The sequence below is a fragment of the Zonotrichia albicollis genome, chromosome 4 (genome assembly GCF_047830755.1).
Source record: "Zonotrichia albicollis isolate bZonAlb1 chromosome 4, bZonAlb1.hap1, whole genome shotgun sequence".
Taxonomy (NCBI): Eukaryota; Metazoa; Chordata; class Aves; order Passeriformes; family Passerellidae; genus Zonotrichia; species Zonotrichia albicollis.
Genome location: NC_133822.1, coordinates 4041243 through 4058594, shown reverse-complemented (window position 1 = coordinate 4058594; position 17352 = coordinate 4041243). Strand labels below are relative to the sequence as shown.

General features: G+C 40.8%; 1 protein-coding gene across 5 annotated transcripts in view; it reads left to right on the top strand.

Annotated features, from left to right (window-relative positions):
* The window catches only part of MKLN1 (muskelin 1), a 107572-nt gene that overhangs the window by 13386 nt on the left and 76834 nt on the right, over nucleotides 1-17352 (top strand). For 2 of the 5 annotated variants that reach the window (XM_074538678.1, XM_074538679.1), the window contains exon 1: nucleotides 10189-10331. Coding sequence is in view for 3 of the 5 variants with exons in the window: in XM_074538676.1 (XP_074394777.1) it covers nucleotides 1231-1295; nucleotides 2289-2358; nucleotides 10189-10331; nucleotides 11702-11790 (367 nt within the window). In the remaining 2 variants the exon portion in view is untranslated. Of the gene's footprint in view, nucleotides 1-808; nucleotides 1296-1503; nucleotides 1523-2288; nucleotides 2359-10188; nucleotides 10332-11701; nucleotides 11791-17352 lie in introns of those variants that run through there. The other 3 variants (XM_074538676.1, XM_074538677.1, XM_074538675.1) reach the window with 3 other exon arrangements.

The following is a 17352-nucleotide window of genomic DNA, read 5'->3' as shown; positions in this document are numbered from 1 at the left end:
CTTGAATTCCTCAGAGTCCATAAATTTTCCTAAACTGTTATGGTAAATTGCCTTTGTACATATGGACTTCTGTCTTCAGTGTTTGTTTAATCTTAATAAATTAATGCCCCATGTATTTTAAACATTTCTAGCTCCATTGATACTGCTGTCTTTATCTTTCACATTTCTTTTTAGCCTTTATTTCGTGTGAGCTGCCTGTCCCTTTTCTCTCTTGTCTGGCTGTGCTGATTGAGATCTTCCTTGGTTGTGGCAAAACTGATCTTTGACCTGGAGAAGCAAACAAATCTGCTTCTAAAAATATGGTATTTGGGATCTTTCCCAGGTACAAAATGCCTCTTTCCAGCTGGGCATAATCTGACCATGCAGCAGTGCCAATTCCTGTGAGTGTTGCTCAGTGTATGAAGAGTTTATTGTCTAATGTTTAAACAAATGTAATGGAATCATAAATAAAATTTATTCTGTAGGGTAACTTGTCTTCTTCTGTTCCAGGATTAGAATAAAGTTCCATAAAGGAGAAAAGCCATACAGCATTATCTAGTTTTATCTGCCTTTGTATCCCTAAAGTATTTAATATAAGATATATATCTTTAAGTTTAGCATTTTTTTTCTCTTCAGATTTTGAGGTATTAAGAATTTATTGAATACCATGTCTTGCCTGTGGCATGGTACAGGAGACTGCAGGTGATTCTTCTCAAAAGGAAGTGTCTTGTGATTTCTAATGGTGACTTAGCTTTCAAACTGGCAGCTTTTATTAGAAATTTGTGTCTCAGTTCCCAAATTCTTCCCTTTGCTTAGATTGGTTTGTTTTGTCTCAGTTGTTATTAAAGGCAGGGCCAGGTTTTCTCTTGTATTTCAGCCTCTTTGCAGTGCAGATGATGTTGTTAGCTGGATGCTGAATGATGTAGAGCCATGATTTTTGTGTTGGATGGGGTTGGAGCAGAGGGCAGTGCTGTTCCAGTGCATTTCCCTGGTGGGGATGGGTGAATAAAGCAGCCACAGAGCTGGCTCGGTGCTGGCATCGCTGTGTTAATAAACGCTGTGCTGTGATGGGAATCAGCTGAAGGGAGGGGGAACTTCAGTTTTATTCCTGCACTGTGTGAAAATCCGGAGGTGTTTCCAAGCCTATGGATAGACACAGGCACTTGGCCAGCTCTCAGAAGTGCTCAGATTGAGGAGGCCACCCTGGATGGCTCCTGGCCGTGTCCCTTGTCCCACCATGGGCCTGCCTGGATGCCGTGGCTGCTGCGGGGACTTTGGGCTGCCCGGTGTGCAGAGAGGCGGCTGGTTTCTGTCTGGTAATGCTCAACCTCTGACTTCACCTCTTTCCCTTTGGAGCTTTCATTGGAGTGCTTTTTCCTCCAGCCCTTTGTAGTAATCCAGATGCTCGTGTTCTTTTCCTCCTACACAGCAGATGGAGATGGCAGAAGCCTTTTGATGACTGTTTCCTTCTTTTTACAGAAGTTTTATGAGCTGACGAGTTCGTTACTTGGAAGTGGTGAAGCTCACAAGCCCTGTCCAGCAGGTGGTGCATTGTCACCTTGCCAATAATTATATATATTTTAGGGATTTATAGGGTTTTTTTTTAGTTTAATCTGAGCTTTACTGTGTGGTTATAGAAGAGAAAGCAGATGTGTCATGTAACTGTCATGATGAATCTGTTACATTTTAGCCAAAAAAATAACTATTCTGAATTTCATTATTACCTAAGTATTGTACTATTTCAAAGTGAAGAAAGCAACTCAATTTTGCTGGTTGAAGACTTGAACTTCTACTTTTTTGTGTGTTGTTCTAGGCTTATGGCTTGTGAAAAATACTTGTTAAAATTTGGCATGGCTCTGGTGGTCATTTTTCTATGTTCCAGGAATACTTAAGTGGGTTAGCAGCCCTTTCTCTCCCTTCCTTACTAACCCTCCAACTGCTCATCATTTTATCCTTTCTGAAAAATTCTTACCCTACTGAGTTGTATAAGCCCATTTTTTTTCCACTTCATTACAGACTTAGGCCTATGTAAATTCATCTGTTTTACATTTATGTCACAATTTGAATTTTTTTTTATTTCGCAACTTGCAGCTCTGTTTCACAACCACAAAGCTCGAAGGCGTGTTTTGATGGGTCCTGTAAAATAGCAATTTAGAAAATCTTTAATAAAAAAGGGGGAGAACCTGAGTCTGTACCTAATGATTTAGTAGTTGCATGAGAATGTTACTGATCTGAATGTACAGCACATTTATTGGAGATGTAAAATATGCAGCTGTTACTTAAATTACTTTTGGCTTCTCGTTTCTTAGGAATATCTTGGTGGATAGACCAAATGATCAGTCCTCAAGATGGTCTTCAGAAAGCAATTATCCTCCCCAGGTAAGCTCCTGAATCTCTGCTGCTCTATGTAATGAATGCTGGGTTTTATTTTAAATGTGGGCTGCTGCTATTGACGTGGACATATTTATAGGCTTCCTTCCCTGAGTAAAATGCAGCTTGTTGGTACATGAGATATTTACATTTCTAGCAATTTGTGATCTTTCTAGAAGTGCTTCATTGCGGGGGAGGTTTCAGGTTTCCTCCTTGGCAGTCGTGGTCATGCTGGAAATAATCAAACCTTCTGGTGAGATGAAGCTGCTAATGAGGCGTGCAGGTCCCCCTTTGTCAGCACTGCTGGAGCCTCTTGGAGGTTCTTGGCCTTGAATCCCACATCTAAGGAGCTGGGATTTATTTCTCTTTATAGCACGTTCAGAAGTGTGGCCTCTGGTTAGAGACACAAATGTCACCTCTTCTGCTGGTTAAGCATCTTATTAAAATAAGATTTGTATTGATTTTAGCATTTAATTTGCTTTCTTGCTGTTATTAAGGTTGTTAGATTATCCAGAATAGTCTTTTCCACTTTTTTTTCCAGTGAATATTCTCCTTCTCTCTCTTAGATCTGTACCTTATTACTCTGACATGTTTGATCAGCTTCTGTGTCTCTTATGCTGCTTGTTTTCAGTTCTTTGCTTAAAGCACTGACACACAGCAGAGTGACTTGCACAGTGTCCCTCTCATGCAAAGTTGTGCTTATCTACTTATTTAATCCAAGTGTTCCTCATGAGTGAAATCTCACAGGTAAATCTTCCTGCTTTGTCTTGGAGTTGTGTTGAAGATCCAGATTCTGCACTGGTGGCTCCCTAGAGCAGCAGCTCATCTGCTGCCACTGAAGAGCTTTCACCTGGATTTTCTGATCAATCCTCCTCTGTCATTGTGTCTGTAAAATTAGGTTTTTGGGTTTTTTAGAGGAGAAGGAAAGGTATCCTTTGTATTGCTTAAACCTGATTGTGAAGACTGATCTTGATCCTCTTGATGCCTCTGTGCATCTACTGCTCTTTGAATTTGATTATTTTACTTATTTATATTTTGATAAACAATGCAGAATTTTAATCCATAGCCTGAAGCAGTTTAGTCTATCTAGGAACTATGGATTGCAGAGTAATGAGTATTGAGCATGGATTGTATCCCAGCCTGTGCCATCCTTTACTTTCTTTTATGGAGGAAGCACATGTTTTTTGGGGTGCTTTTGTTCCCAAGGCAAGGTTGGCTCATGGTGTGCTTTTGGACTGGGTTTTTCATCTGATATGTGCTCTCAGTTGTTGCTTAAATTCACTCTTTAATTTTCTGAGCCATCATGAACATTTAGTCCTTTTAAAAATCTGATTCTGGAATGGAAACACACCTCCTGTAAGTGGATGCTTTAGAATATTCCCAATTTATACTTCAGGCTGACAAGGAGTGATGCAGGTTGTACTCAGACATGTAGATTAAGCAGGGATTAATTAGAGTGGCAGACTTCTGTACAAACCACACGAGCTTGTTAAAGAGATGTCTTCCAAAAATTTCATGTGTACAAGTCGTGACCTGAATGGAGATAGTGCAGAATGACTTGACTCCAACCCTGGAGAGTTGGGCACTGCTCTGCATGCTAAGCAAGGCTTTTAACCCAAACTTCTTGGTGGGAGAGAGATGAATTAACCCTGGCATTGTCTACCTGTGTGTCACATACCAAGACATATATTGGGTATCCAGAATTAAGGCCTGGCTTGCAAAAAAAAATCCTCATGTGGTAACTGAAATTGGCAGACAGTATTTGAGTTTTATTCTCTTACTTAAAGACAAAACTAACAGAAAACCTGGCTGCCTGGCTGGAAAAGACCATGTTGCTGTATCCTCTTGCTTGAATTTTTGCATCTAATAATGAGAATATAAATTACTGTGTAGTTGCTGATGTGTTCAGCAAGCCAAATCCTAAACACCGAGTAAGAGAGAGGATGTATTTGCAGTGCCTTTGTACTATATAAAGTACTATATACTGCAGCTAATTCTCATGTTTCTAATCTGAGTGTTTAATTATTCATGTAAAGCATTTTTTATGGTTTAATTTTCTGTAGAAAAATCAGCTGGAAAGAGGAAGTAGGGAATTGAAATCTGCAGAAGAGTCCTGTGTGCAAAGAGTGCACTTTTTGTTATTTCTGTGTGTGTAGAAGCAGTTCCCATTTGTGTTGTCTTATATTTGACAGATGAAAGAACTCCAGATTTGGTTGCATTTTGATTGAAATAGTTCTTGCACCTTGTCCATTGAAAGACTGCCAAATTAAATGTAGGAAAAACATTTATATAGGTGTTCTGCTTCCTTGTTTTTTTCCCAGTGGCTTAAGTTGTTACAGCAAAATCTTAGCTTGGAAAACTTCAGTTGAAACAGTGGATGACTGAATTATAAATGTGGTGAGGAGAGAATTTGGGGGGAAAATCAAGCTGAATAGTTCATATTCCAAAAAATATTGATTTATACACGTGACTTTTAATCTCTGGAATAAACATCATGGAACTGATAGAAAATGAAGCTGGAAGGCATTTTCTAGGTGTTGTGTTGGCAGCTCTCCATTTACAAACTGGTCACTCGTGCGGTGACGCACTTGCTCAAGTGTGTGGGTGGCCATAATGGTCTGGACAGGAAGAGAACTAAAACTCAGGGAAATAAAGCTCTCCTTGTTCCCAGCTTTATGAGCTGAAACCAGGGCTCAGGCACAACACCAGGATGATGTCCAGCATGCTCAATGTGAGATATTTTAATAAGCTCTGCAGCCCTGATCGCTCGTGTTTGTCTCCTCAGTGCCTCACCTTAATGCCAGGCTTTAGCAATTCCCTGCTGAGGTGATGATGCTGTGCTGCCTTAAGGGTAAAAATATGAGTGAGTCTGTCACAGACATCTTTTGTGAAAAATCCTTTCTTTAGGATTTTTCCCTCTTCTGGGAAGCTGAGGCCCCAGAAGGAGAATGTAAACAATGGTTATCTGCTGCTGTGGAATGCAACAGGTGCACCTGGGATTGGCCCATGTTCCATGTTTACAATTAAGGGCCAATCAAAGACAAGCTCTCTCTGGGACAGAATCCGAGAGAGCTCCTTTGTTGGTTCATTCCTTTTCTATTCTTAGCTTAGCAGCTTCTGAACTTTTCTCTCTATTCCTATTAGCATAGTCTAAATGTAACTTATAGCATAAAATAATAAATCCAGCCTTCTGATCATGGAGTCAAGATTCTCGTCTATCTCTTCACCCCTGAGGAACCCTTGCAAGCCCGGTAACATGAGTCCCTAAACATTGGTTTATTCCCTTCCCTCATTGACTGAAACAAGAAGAACAACAAGAAGAAGAACATAGGCAAAAACATCAAGATGTGTTCAGAAGCTCAATGAAAATGCAGTAAGTGTGCTAAAGTCCATACCAAACCTTTTTAAAAGCAGAAAGAAAATGAAAGTGGAAGTGCAGGCACTTGAAATGTTGCCACGTGACTATATTTAGTAAAGGCTTTTCCTGGCTTTGTGGATATGGTAGAGTTAAATCATTCTCATGGCCATGAAAGCCATCAGTTGGTTATGAATGAGTGCCAGTGAAAGGAAATACATCTGACAGCTGTTTTTCTGTTTATTAAACTAGATATCTTGCTTGAGTCTTGAAATAGATGACCCAGAAATTGTATATTTAATAACAAACCTGTTATGTAGTAACCTATTCAGGCAGGAGAGGGCTGATGGGTCTATTTTTAATTCTGTTCTCGGCTTACATTGGAAGTGTGAAGCAATGAGGCTGGTGATGCTGGAGAGCATGGCCCTGTCAGAAAGGCTCATTCTGATGATTCCAGTGATGGTCTGATGTGGAAGACTGTGCAGAGCACTTAATTCCCCTGAGTGGTTTGATTAATAACATGTAGAACAAGAGCATAGATTTTTATTTAGCCACCAACTTAATTGCAAGAGCAATCGAGATTTTTGTGTTGTGGACAAGGGCAGCCCTTGTTATTTTGTTATTTTGTGGGTTTTATTTTTACATGCAATGCAAGTTTCACTGTTCCCTAATCACAAATTATGCTTGAGCAGAACTGGTTAAAGAAAAAGAAATTGGTAAAAGATGGTGTGACTCTAATTGTACAGGCAGCTTGTGTAGTGCAATTTGGAATCTAATTCTACATTTTTGATTACAGAATCAATTAGGTTGGAATAGACCTCAGAGATCAGAGCACAACCCTTTACCAATCAGCACCTTCTCAGTGCCAGGGTCCAGTTAAATGCCACATCCACTTGTTTCTTAGACACCTCCAGGGATGGTGACTGTCACCTGCTCCCTGGGCAGTCAGTTCCAGTCTTGTGGAATTGTGAATTTTGACCAGTTGAAGATCATATGTTAGTGGCATTGTCCAAACAATTGGTTTCAGTTTTGTATCTGAAGACCAGTTTTCCTCTGATTTCCATGCTGCTGTGTAGATTGTATCAGGGATTAATTTAAAGTACATTAATAAAATTTACACTCTGTTGTGTGATGCAGCAGCCTGCATATGGTTGTCATTAAATGGTAGCACAGACCAGAGCTTCAGAAAAGTTTGGAATTTGCTGCAGCTCCCAGTGTGACAAGGCTGGATTTGCTTTTTTTTGGAGGTGCACTGTAAGCAGCTGTTGGGATGCTGAAGTGCCAAACGTGACTTACTCTGCTCTTTGTGCATATTTACTTCAGAAACCAGTTGTTTTCCTCTTCTGTTGTTTTGTAGCATCTTTTTTGTTAGTGTTGTGATCTGAGGCCTAACAACTGGGCTGAGGTTTTTGCTCAGTCATGCCAATTAGTATCTGTGTGCCATGTTGTAATGGACAAACACTTCAGTTATAATTTGGATTTTTGGAATACTGCATGAATACGTGGAAATTAAATGTACTGGTGTTACTCACAGCAATAAAATGGAAAAGTGTCAAATATCTTGATGTATTTGCCTGAAATCTCATAGACTTGTTCTCTCTCCAGGTTGAATAAATCACTTGATCCTACAGACACTTCTGTCACATCTTTTAGAGCTACAGAGAATAGTCTGTCACAGCTAAAATCCTGGTAGCAGTCCAAAAATATTCCTGCAGCCAGCTGCTAGCAGCTCTTGAGGCAGTGTGTTTTGTCAACATCCCTGAGGTTCATAGCTGGTACCCACACAGTGGCAGTGGTGTGTGTACAGAATCCCAAAAGTACATCTCTATTTTTACATGTATCATTGAATTACAGAATAGTTTGTGTTAGAAACTTAAACTTCTCATTCCAAGCCATGGGCAGGGACACTTTCCACTAGACCAGGTTGCTCCAAGATTATGTCACTCATCCAACCTGGCCTTGGACATTGCAGGGATGGGGAGTCCACAGGGTCTCACCACCTTCACAGTAAAGAATTTATTCCTAATTTATTCCTAATGTATCTTCTAGTTTGAAAGTCTTTCAGTTTGATATATGTGTATATCCATTATAAACCAGAAAAACACATATCTAGGCACAGGTTTTTATAGCAAATCTGTCCTTTGTTTCTATATCAATCAGCAGATAATTCACAAAACAAGGTTGAGTTTAGCTTTTGTGCTTCTATTTTCTGGAAGGTCTGCATGACTCAGCCGGTGGTGGGATGTGTGGAAGTGGGAAGGAGGGGAGCAGAGTTCCCTCTCCTGTCTGGAGGGTTAAGAAATCACTGCTGCCCATGTGGAGTAATTGCTGTGCCTTGCTCCCTTCCAGGCATAAAGGATTTAACTGCAGCCCTGGTTTTCTCTCCCTTAATTTAGGGTAAGAATTGAATAATGCAGGATGACGTTTGTGCCAAGTTTTTGCAAATCTTGTGTGGTACTTGAGAAAGTGTGTGTTCATGGCCCAGGCATTAGGTTTGGGATTGCAGCAGGATTAAGAATTGCAGTTGCTGGTAGTGCTGGCTTCACTTTTCCAGCTTTGGGAGAAATCTGCAGTGAAGATAAGATGGTGTAGGAGGAGTTCTTAGACATTGTGTACTGTCTGTTCTGTATGGGAATTTTGGCAGCGGGCTGTGCCATGTATCAAGTGCTGCCTTGCTCATTAAAGGACCATCCTTTTGCTTATTCTTTCCGTTTTTCTCTTTAGAAAATCAATTTTCTCTATAGAATTTTAGTGAGGTTTTTCCCCTGAAGTTTGAGAAGTACTTTGAGACAACAGCATGGCTTGCTGCTGCATAAATGGTGGGTTCTGACATTTAGCTGGATGGTGTTCTTCACAAAAGTAGAAATTTGTCATTGAAAGCATTTGGAAAAGCACTAAAGTGTTCTCATGTTGTACCCACACAGTGCTGCTATTGGCTTATTTAATTAATTTTGAAAAAAATTGATATACTTGAAGCATCTTCGACAGTAAATGTGCTGTTTCTACCTATCCAGTCTGCACCCTGATCTGTAACTGTGTACAAGTATTTCTCTGAATCTAAGCTTTTTGTAAGAGTAGTAGGAGGCAGCCATTGAGGTCAAACCTTCATCCTGGTGCTCTCCAGAACAATATCAGTACTGCTTCTCAATTCTAGATTGAGAATTATTTGCTTTATAGGGCTGAAAGAAAAAAAGACTGAGAACTAAATGGATGAGTTTTTTTCAAAGTTTTTTCTGCTGCTTTCTCAAAAGTTACCTTTCTAGGGTGAGATTGCCCTACTGATGGGCTTGTCTAGGATAGTAGATACTCTCCTGAGATATTTAGCATAGGAGATAGTGATCAGGATTTCCAGAAAGCAGCCACACAGATGCAGATATCTGTACTTGATGCTGATGAAAGACCTAAACTCAGGCATCATGTCTGGCTTGGCAGTGCTGCTGCTTGGAGGACAGGGCCACCAGCAGAGCCTGTGGTGGGAGGTGTCCTACAAAGTGCTGATCTGCTTGTGCTGCAGCCCTGATGACAGGGCTTTGTAACAAAATCCAGCAGGATGAGTAATTGTCATTCTGTGCTTTGCCTCTCTGGTGCATTGCTTATTTCTGAGAAATCAGGGAAGAGAGTGAAACACATTATCTTCAGATATAAAACTTGATGTGTTCTGCAAGGTGAAAAAAACCCCAAGGTGTCTCCAGACTCCCTCCAAGAGCTGTTTGGCAGGGGAAGGTGTTTGGTGGTCCCTGGTGAATGGTGCAAGTGCTTCCCTGCTCCTGCTTTGCCATGGGAACAGATCTCTCCCTCCAGCAGTGCTGCTGAAGCTGGTAGCTGTGGCCTGAGTATAAATAATCTGACTACTCATACACAGATTGTGTTCACCCAGTGTGAGAGGGGAGCAAATGTTCACAAGGGAGAACATTTTCATCATTTTCCATGTAAAGCTCCTTTTCTGTAATTAAGTGGCTCAGTTTTATTTGGGATGGTTAATAAGCAGTTGGTTCTGCTGTTTGCCACACACCAAACTTTGTGTTAGTGGTTAAACAGCATCAGCCCAGAGAGGAAAAGTAATTTGATGTTCTCTTAGCATGTGGAACATACTGTATTTATCTAATTGTGTATTCAGTTTAGGTTTCATTTCAGGCTCTAGTGGGCGTTTGAATCTTCACTCTCTGGAGTTGGATCCTATTTGCCAGATTTCAGGAAGTCTTGAGTCCAACTCAAAGGAATGTATGTAAGCTCTGAATAGAATTGCTTGGCATAAGTAGTTCAACCAAATCTTTTTCCTAGGTAAACTGATTTAAAAATAGTATTTTTTAAAACCTTTCCTTCATTCCAGGACCAATGAAAAAATACCATAATGTGGAGGTTTCATCTTCACTTTCATTCTCTGGCTTTGTAAACTGAGTATTTGGAGGCCATAAAGCTTCTCCCTTAAGCTTGTTTTGCAGCCTTGGCTTTAATATTCAAACTCACTGTTTTCTCTTCCACAGTATTTGATTTTGAAACTTGAAAGACCTGCCATAGTCCAGAGCATCACATTTGGCAAATATGAGAAAACACATGTCTGCAATTTAAAGAAGTTTAAAGTCTTTGGTGGGATGAACGAGGAGAATATGACAGATCTCCTATCCAGGTAAGATGTGATTCCATCAGCTCTGGGAATCATAAAGGCTGCACCAAACTGCTCTTCCCCTTTGGTTCCCCAGCAGACACATGGCCAGCAGAGGGGCAGAGCTGTGGCTGTGACCCTGCCATTGGCTGCCCTCGTGTTTGTGGTCAGGTCAGAGAGCAGCAATCCCAACCCTTGCTCCAGGAGCCTTCCTTACCCTGCTCTAACCACAGAGGTTTGTGGAGAGCGAGCTCTTGGGGGTTTGGAAGAGCTGAGTGCAGCGTTGCTGGATTGCACTTCCTTCCTTCCATGTGCTTCAGGCATAGAAAAAATGTTTCCCCAGGTAACTGAAGTAACTTTTAAAAGCCCAATCCCCTTATCAAAACCCTTATTGCAGCCTTAAAGATCTGAACTAGTCAGCTGATCTGCCTTTGTCACATGGGTAAATAAGTCAAACAGGCAAGTGGAAACCTGCATTTTCCTTTGTTTAGTTGGATTTCATGGAGTTGTACTGATAGGTACTAAAAAAAGAGCCTTGGGGCTGTTCAGGTTATCCAGAATTTCTGAGTAGTTGCTAATGTAAATTTGCAAGGGCCTTTTAGGGAGTGTGCTGTTTCAGAAAGGGAAATGAGAGTTAAAATCCAGGAGTACAAGAGAAAAGAGTAGCAAGAACTGGTGAATTTGGGGAGAATACAGAAGAGAAGTCCATCTCTGGGGTACCTCATCTATAGTCAAGCAGAGTAGCCATGGACAAACATGGGAAATTCTGTGTTGCAGGTATCATTCAAGACCATATAGAATCTATCCACAACCCTTCCCACACTTTTACCCTCTTTAGATAGATCTGTCTTGAAATTTGAATTTATTGCTGTTACAATTGTGGGAGGAAAAGTCTTTTAGAGCCATAGTAATTATTGGCATTTAATATTGTTCCACTTCTGCTGAAGTTTAATGAAAATCCTCATTTTGGGACCTGTACTTGTATTTTCAATAAATATGGACTTAAGTTTTTTTATAAATTATACCAAGTATTTGATAATTTTAGAAAGCAATGCCCATAAATGAATCACAAAGCACTTTGTCAGGGTGATAATTTTAAGACCTGATCCATCTCCCTCTTGAGAATGGAAAAGTGCAGTTCAGCACATCAGGAGCTGAAGTCTCAGGGTTCCAGGTGCAGAGGAGCAGCACTGATCCAAAGCCAATTCCCTCCCAAAATTGGCAGTGCTGCCTCCCAGGGAGGCACAGGTAGGTGGAGAGCAGCCCAGGCTGGGTCCAGCACGTGTACTGATGGTTCAGGGTGGTGTGAAACAAGGTGTGACCTAGATTGCTTTTATTAGCTAGTCCTTAAATACAAGGTAAGATTTAGTAACCTTATTTATTTTTTCCCACAGTGGCTTAAAGAATGATTATAACAAAGAAACATTCACCTTGAAGCATAAAATTGATGAACAGATGTTCCCCTGTCGATTCATTAAGATAGGTAAATGCATTTTTTCAGCATTCTGAGTAGAAAATAATCTCTTCTGATACTTGTGCCTGTCTTGGCACTTGTGACTTCATTGTACTCAGGCACAGTATCCACAATAGCTGTTCCATTTCATCATCTTTTAGGCTGGTTAGATTGGAACACAGTGAAGTCCTGTTAATAAGAAATAATAGCTTCATAATTTAGATCCTGGGGAGTGAAAGCAAAATAGAGCAATTTTCAGAAATCCAGCTGTTGAGTCAACTAATTGTGGGAGAAGCTGCTTACTGTCCTCCTATGAATTGCTGTATAGAGCTTGAAAGAAATAACTAAGCTAAATACCAGTAAAAGTTTCTATATTGACAGCCCTCTATTCTTGAAAAGTTTTGTTCTCAAACACAGTTGTAACACACAAAGCAACAGCAGAAGCCTCCCTTGTTCTCTCCCTGCTGCTCCTGTCACAATGTCTCACTCACCCCTGGCCAAGGATGGCACCCAGGGGCAGGGGAGGGTTGGACCCCCTGATTTCTGGTTTGGCTGGGGCCAGGTGTTGGGATTTGTGATAGGAGCAGGTAAGGATATCTCTTCCTTGCTTTCTGCAGGCCTGAGAGAACAAGAGCCTCAGAGCTATTGGATTTAATCCAAGGATTTGGAGCCTTTCAGCTTGCTCAGTAAATTTATCTTTCCCTTCCTACCTACTGAGATAGTACAAGAATGACTGGGTTTAAACTAGCTGTTTAAGGTTAAAAATAGAGCAAGGAGGTAGTTGCTGAAAAATGAGATAAGATCCTGTTGGCTAATTTAGACGAATTTAAGAGTGTTTTGATGTGTTGGGTAATTCCTTTGCCAAGACTGGTGATAGTGGCTGTGTAGGGGCTCCCCTCTGAGCCCTTTGCTCAGTTCTTTCTGAATCTCCTCATGTTTGTCAGGAACTGAAAGCTTCAGGCTGGGAATCCAGTAATCATTTGTGGGGTTTCCTGTTCTTAGAGAAGCAGAGGATTTGGTTCTTCACTGGGCTGGTTTCTGGCTGCTGCTTTTGGAAGCAACTGCAGTGCTTGGCTTTAGGAAACCTCAAGAGTAGCAGAGGAATCAAGTTAAAGGTTGACTACATCAGGAAAGTTAAATGAATTTTTAAAAGATTTTTATTTTTTATTCTGAAGCTTCCAACATTAAGTTTTTGGAAAATGTTATTTTTCAGTGGCTAAAAACTAGCAAGTAGTTCCTGGAGGGCTAAAGGGCTCAGTGGAAAGATTTTTGGCTGCTTCTTTGGATGTGTAAATTGTATTCTAGGAAAGTGTGTTCTGATGAAATGAAGTGTAGCCGTGAGTTGAAACTTGTTATGAGAGTGAAATGCTGATTAATTCCCATTACCAGGATGTTTTCCTCTGCAATTACATCAGTCCCTTGTTTTATTGGGGTGGGATCTTCATGTAGCACTTTTCTCAAGGGCATGTACTGATAGGACAAGAGGAAACAGCCTTATCTGAAGGAGGGTAGATTTAGATTAGACATTAGCAGGAAATTCCTGATTGTGAGGGTGGTGAGGCCCTGGCACAGGGTGCCCTGAGCAGCTGTGGCTGCCCCTGGATCCCTGGAAATGTCCCAGACCAGGTTGGACAGGGCTTGGAGCAGCCTGGGATAGTGAAAGGTGTCAGAGGATGACGTTGGGTGCTCTTTCAGTTGCCTTGCAACCCAAACCATTCCATGAATAAACATTATTATCTCCATTAATATAAGGTTTGCATTGAGCTGCCACTTCCTCACTGGTTATGGTTTGAGATGAGTTTTCCTTTATCTATAGCCTTTCATTTCCTGAAAATGTCTTTCATGAGGAAATTCCTATTCCAGACGGAACTGGAAATGGTCTTTTCACCTAAACCTATGAAAGCCTCTGGTTGATGGCTGGTGTCATTTTGTTGATGAAGTTGTGAGAGCATTTTTTGCTTTGAAACAACAGCAAAACACTGTTACGGAATTCTGTTATTTTTCAGATTCACGGCTTGAAAATGTTTTGAGTTTGTTAAAATTTCCAAGCTGCTAGCCAAAGTAACTCAAAATTTCAAGCACCGTGCTGTGTTCCTTGTACCAGTGCCAGGAAACAAGGCCAAAATCTGCCCTTTTGGACTCTCAGGGGCTGACAGGGTGAAATCCTGCTATCAGTGAGGCTTGGGGGGGTTCACAGCACTTGCATCAGGAATGGGCTTTATGATTCCACAGAGCAGCACAGGGACCTGCAACAGCACTGTCAGCAGCACAGCAGTGGGGTTTGGATGGGGGCATGGGGCAGGAGAACCCACGGGCAGATCTGGGAGAGAGGGAAGTTCCTGCTCCAGCCTCCACTGCTCACATAGCACAGGAATTTCCAGGCTCATAAAATGCAGAAAGAATAACCTCTCTCCTGTGGTCAAGGAAAGCCTTGCACTTCTGTTAGTTTAATTACTTCAACTGCAGTTCCTGAGCACTGAAATGCCCACTTGTGCAGGCTTTTTGACAGGTAATTTTTACATTTCATGTAGTACCTCATTAAAGAGCTGGAGAGAGAGAAGAAAGTCTTTATCTGGACAAAATATCGAAGAATAATCTTTTTCATGTCTGTGAGCTTTGTTTCTGGCTCTGTTCTTGTGATTCCTCCAAGCAGAGATTTCTCTGTGCTGTGTCCTTGAAAGCAGAAGGTGTAAAGAATGATTGCCATAAAAGAACTTGAAAAATGCCAGGTGTAATTCTCATTGCATGGGATTTGGTAACTAGACTTCAAGATTTTTAGGCTTTGATGGAACAAAAATGAGGGATACTTTTTAAATGGATATTTTCTTAATTTTGCAAGTGTACCTGTTTGTATGTCTGCCTGTAGATGAGAGACACAGAAATTAGCTTGAGAGAGATATTTAAAATTACTGTGTTTAATGCCTTTGCTATTAGTTTCTGTACAATAGAGTTGCAGTCCTTACCTAGGCATAGCTATTATTCAGAAGTATCCCCTAAAATCATTCTTGTATAGATTAAGAAGTGTTTAAGTGACTCAAATACCTTCTGTTTCTCAGAAGAATATTGATTTTTTAATTTTTTTTTTCCTTTGCTGAACTCCTCTCACTGTGGAGTGACAATTGAACTGTTCTACACCTTTTAGGATGGATTGCTGTGGTACCTGCAGGAAAAAACACAGTGAGGTGGCTTTTTGATAAAAAGTGGAGGAATTACATACCTTTAGGCCTTCAACATCTTTGATTGTAGCACATTTCCATCTCAAAGGTGTGCAGAAAAAAGTGCTTCCATGCTGCACTTAGTGCCTCCTCTTTCCAGGTATAAGGCAGATTGTGGGTGCTCTGAAAGGAGATTTTTCTCAAGATCTGAGCACTCCTGTGGAGACCTCAAAAGAGAGAGGGCAGAAGAAAGGGTGAGAGGTTTCTCCTGGGAGTCAGGAGAGAAGTTCAGAAGTGGGGAGATGATCCAGCAGAACACTTCAACTTGTCTAACTGGAATAGAAATCACATTTCAGTCTCAACCTTCAGCTTTGTTTCTTTTTCTGCTCCTGTGAAGCCAGGTTCAGTTTTCTCTGCCTGTGCAGTTCTGGGGAAGTGTTTTCCTTCCCTCCCCTGTACATCTTAATGTGCTTTCCTTAGAAAAGATTGCACCCTGAAAATCTTGTTGTTAAAAATCACCATTTCTGGTGTTTTGTTTTTTTTCCTTTTTGTAAAAAAGACTGTTGGAAGCTCTGAGTTAACTGGGGAGGACAAATGTCAGCAAGTTGATGGCTTAGCTTTTTCTTGTGGTGGGAGCTGCCCCAGATTCTTGTGTACATCCCAGTAACTTCTTAGGGGTTGTAGCTAGCATCAAAGGGAGGAGGTGAATTGTTAATTTGTTTTCTGAAAGAATCTCACAGAAGTTTTGAGGAGAATTGCTGAAAAGAAATGGAGGTGGATAGAGAAGGTGGTAATATTTCAATTTGGAAGCTGGCCTCAGGTTTGCCATCAGGAAATGGATGGTCTTGGCCCATTTGAGGTGGTCTGTGGTTTAGTTGAGTGTTTCAGTTCAGTGAGCTGTTGGATAGACTTTGATGTTTATAGCTGACCAAATACCAAATTTAACCTCAGTTTGGTCTGCTCTGAGTGCTCAGGTCTGAGGACAGACCAGAGGTGCTGCCCTTAGATGTGGTATTTTGCCAGACTGCTGCAGTGATGGGTAGGATATCCGGGACCCAACTTGAATTTAGCAGCAGTCATGTTTTATGGGGTTAGGTTACCCCATTGGCAGCACTCAGCCTGTGCAGGGGGTGAAAGTCAGAAAGGGGAAATTTCCTGGGCAGAGAGGGTGCAGTGTGGATGGGAGACAGGTGACTCTTGGTTTTTCTGACCACCTCACTTTTCTCTCCACAAACATGCACCTACAAGGATCTGCTCTGAAAGCATCACGCTGTGTGCTTAATAATCAAGTTGAAAAAAAACCTGTTTGAAAAGATGTTTTGAGAGCTGTAAAATAGATAGTACCTTCTTAGGGATATTAAAATCAGTTAAGAGTTGCATATACAAAGTCTCTTTGGCTCTTGACTGTTCCCAGAAGTTACTGTGTGTCTTTAGCAATAGGTTTGTAAATCAACCCTCTAAAACTTAGAAAATCATGTGTTTGAACATGTGCCTTGTGCCCAAACACATTGCAGACAATCATAGATGTAGCTTCTTTGAGGTATAAATACTTAAGAACCTATAAGAGCTCAGGAACAGCTTTATGATGAGTTTGGGGTTTTTATTTCCTCAAGGACTAGGTCAGAAAAACGTGAGTTCAGCAGGTTAATCTCAGTGGTATTTCATGGTGCCTGTTTCAACAGCAATTTCTTAGTCGCAAAAATAGTGGAAGGGAGGAGGTGGTGGACTCCTTGCTGTTGCTGATTGCTCATTCAACTTCAATGCTGTCTTTTCCTGTTTATCAGTTAGAGTCAAATAAAAAGGAAACAAAAGTATTTGAAATGAAACTACTCCATTTCACTGCAGTTTTAATGAGTCAGAGTTCACACACAAGTTTTCTGGGGGTTGGAGTTGCTTCAAAAAGCAGAACCAGGTCTTAACCTGCAGATTAACCACAAAATCAGTGCAAGGCCACAGATACTAACCCAGAGTGGTAGAGAAACCATAGGTGAGAGGCTGTAGTGTATTTCATGGGTCTTTTAGTATTTCAGGTCCATTTGTTCCAATATTCAGATGAAATATCACCAGAAAAGAAATTCACATATTAAATAAAGATTTTAAAAAATAGAGTTTTTAAGTTAGAAACTGACAGTTTTCCCTCCCTCGCTCCTCCACAACTTGCAGATGTTACTAATTTTGTAAAATTTAAACTACCCAAGCTTCTTGTCTTCACCATTAGGGAAAATAATTGTTGCTGACAAATGGGGAAATAAATGTACTTTGAGGAGCAAATACTGTCTCTAGTATGCTCGTGATTCCCATCCTTGTCAAAGCTTGTTGCCTCTTGGAGCTGTTTTTAATGATAATGTTTTTGCTCTTCTGCTTAAAGCAAGCTTCTGCTTTGTAATGATCTGCTGTGTTAATGTTGCTCAGCACAGGTTGCTTTAAATGACAAACT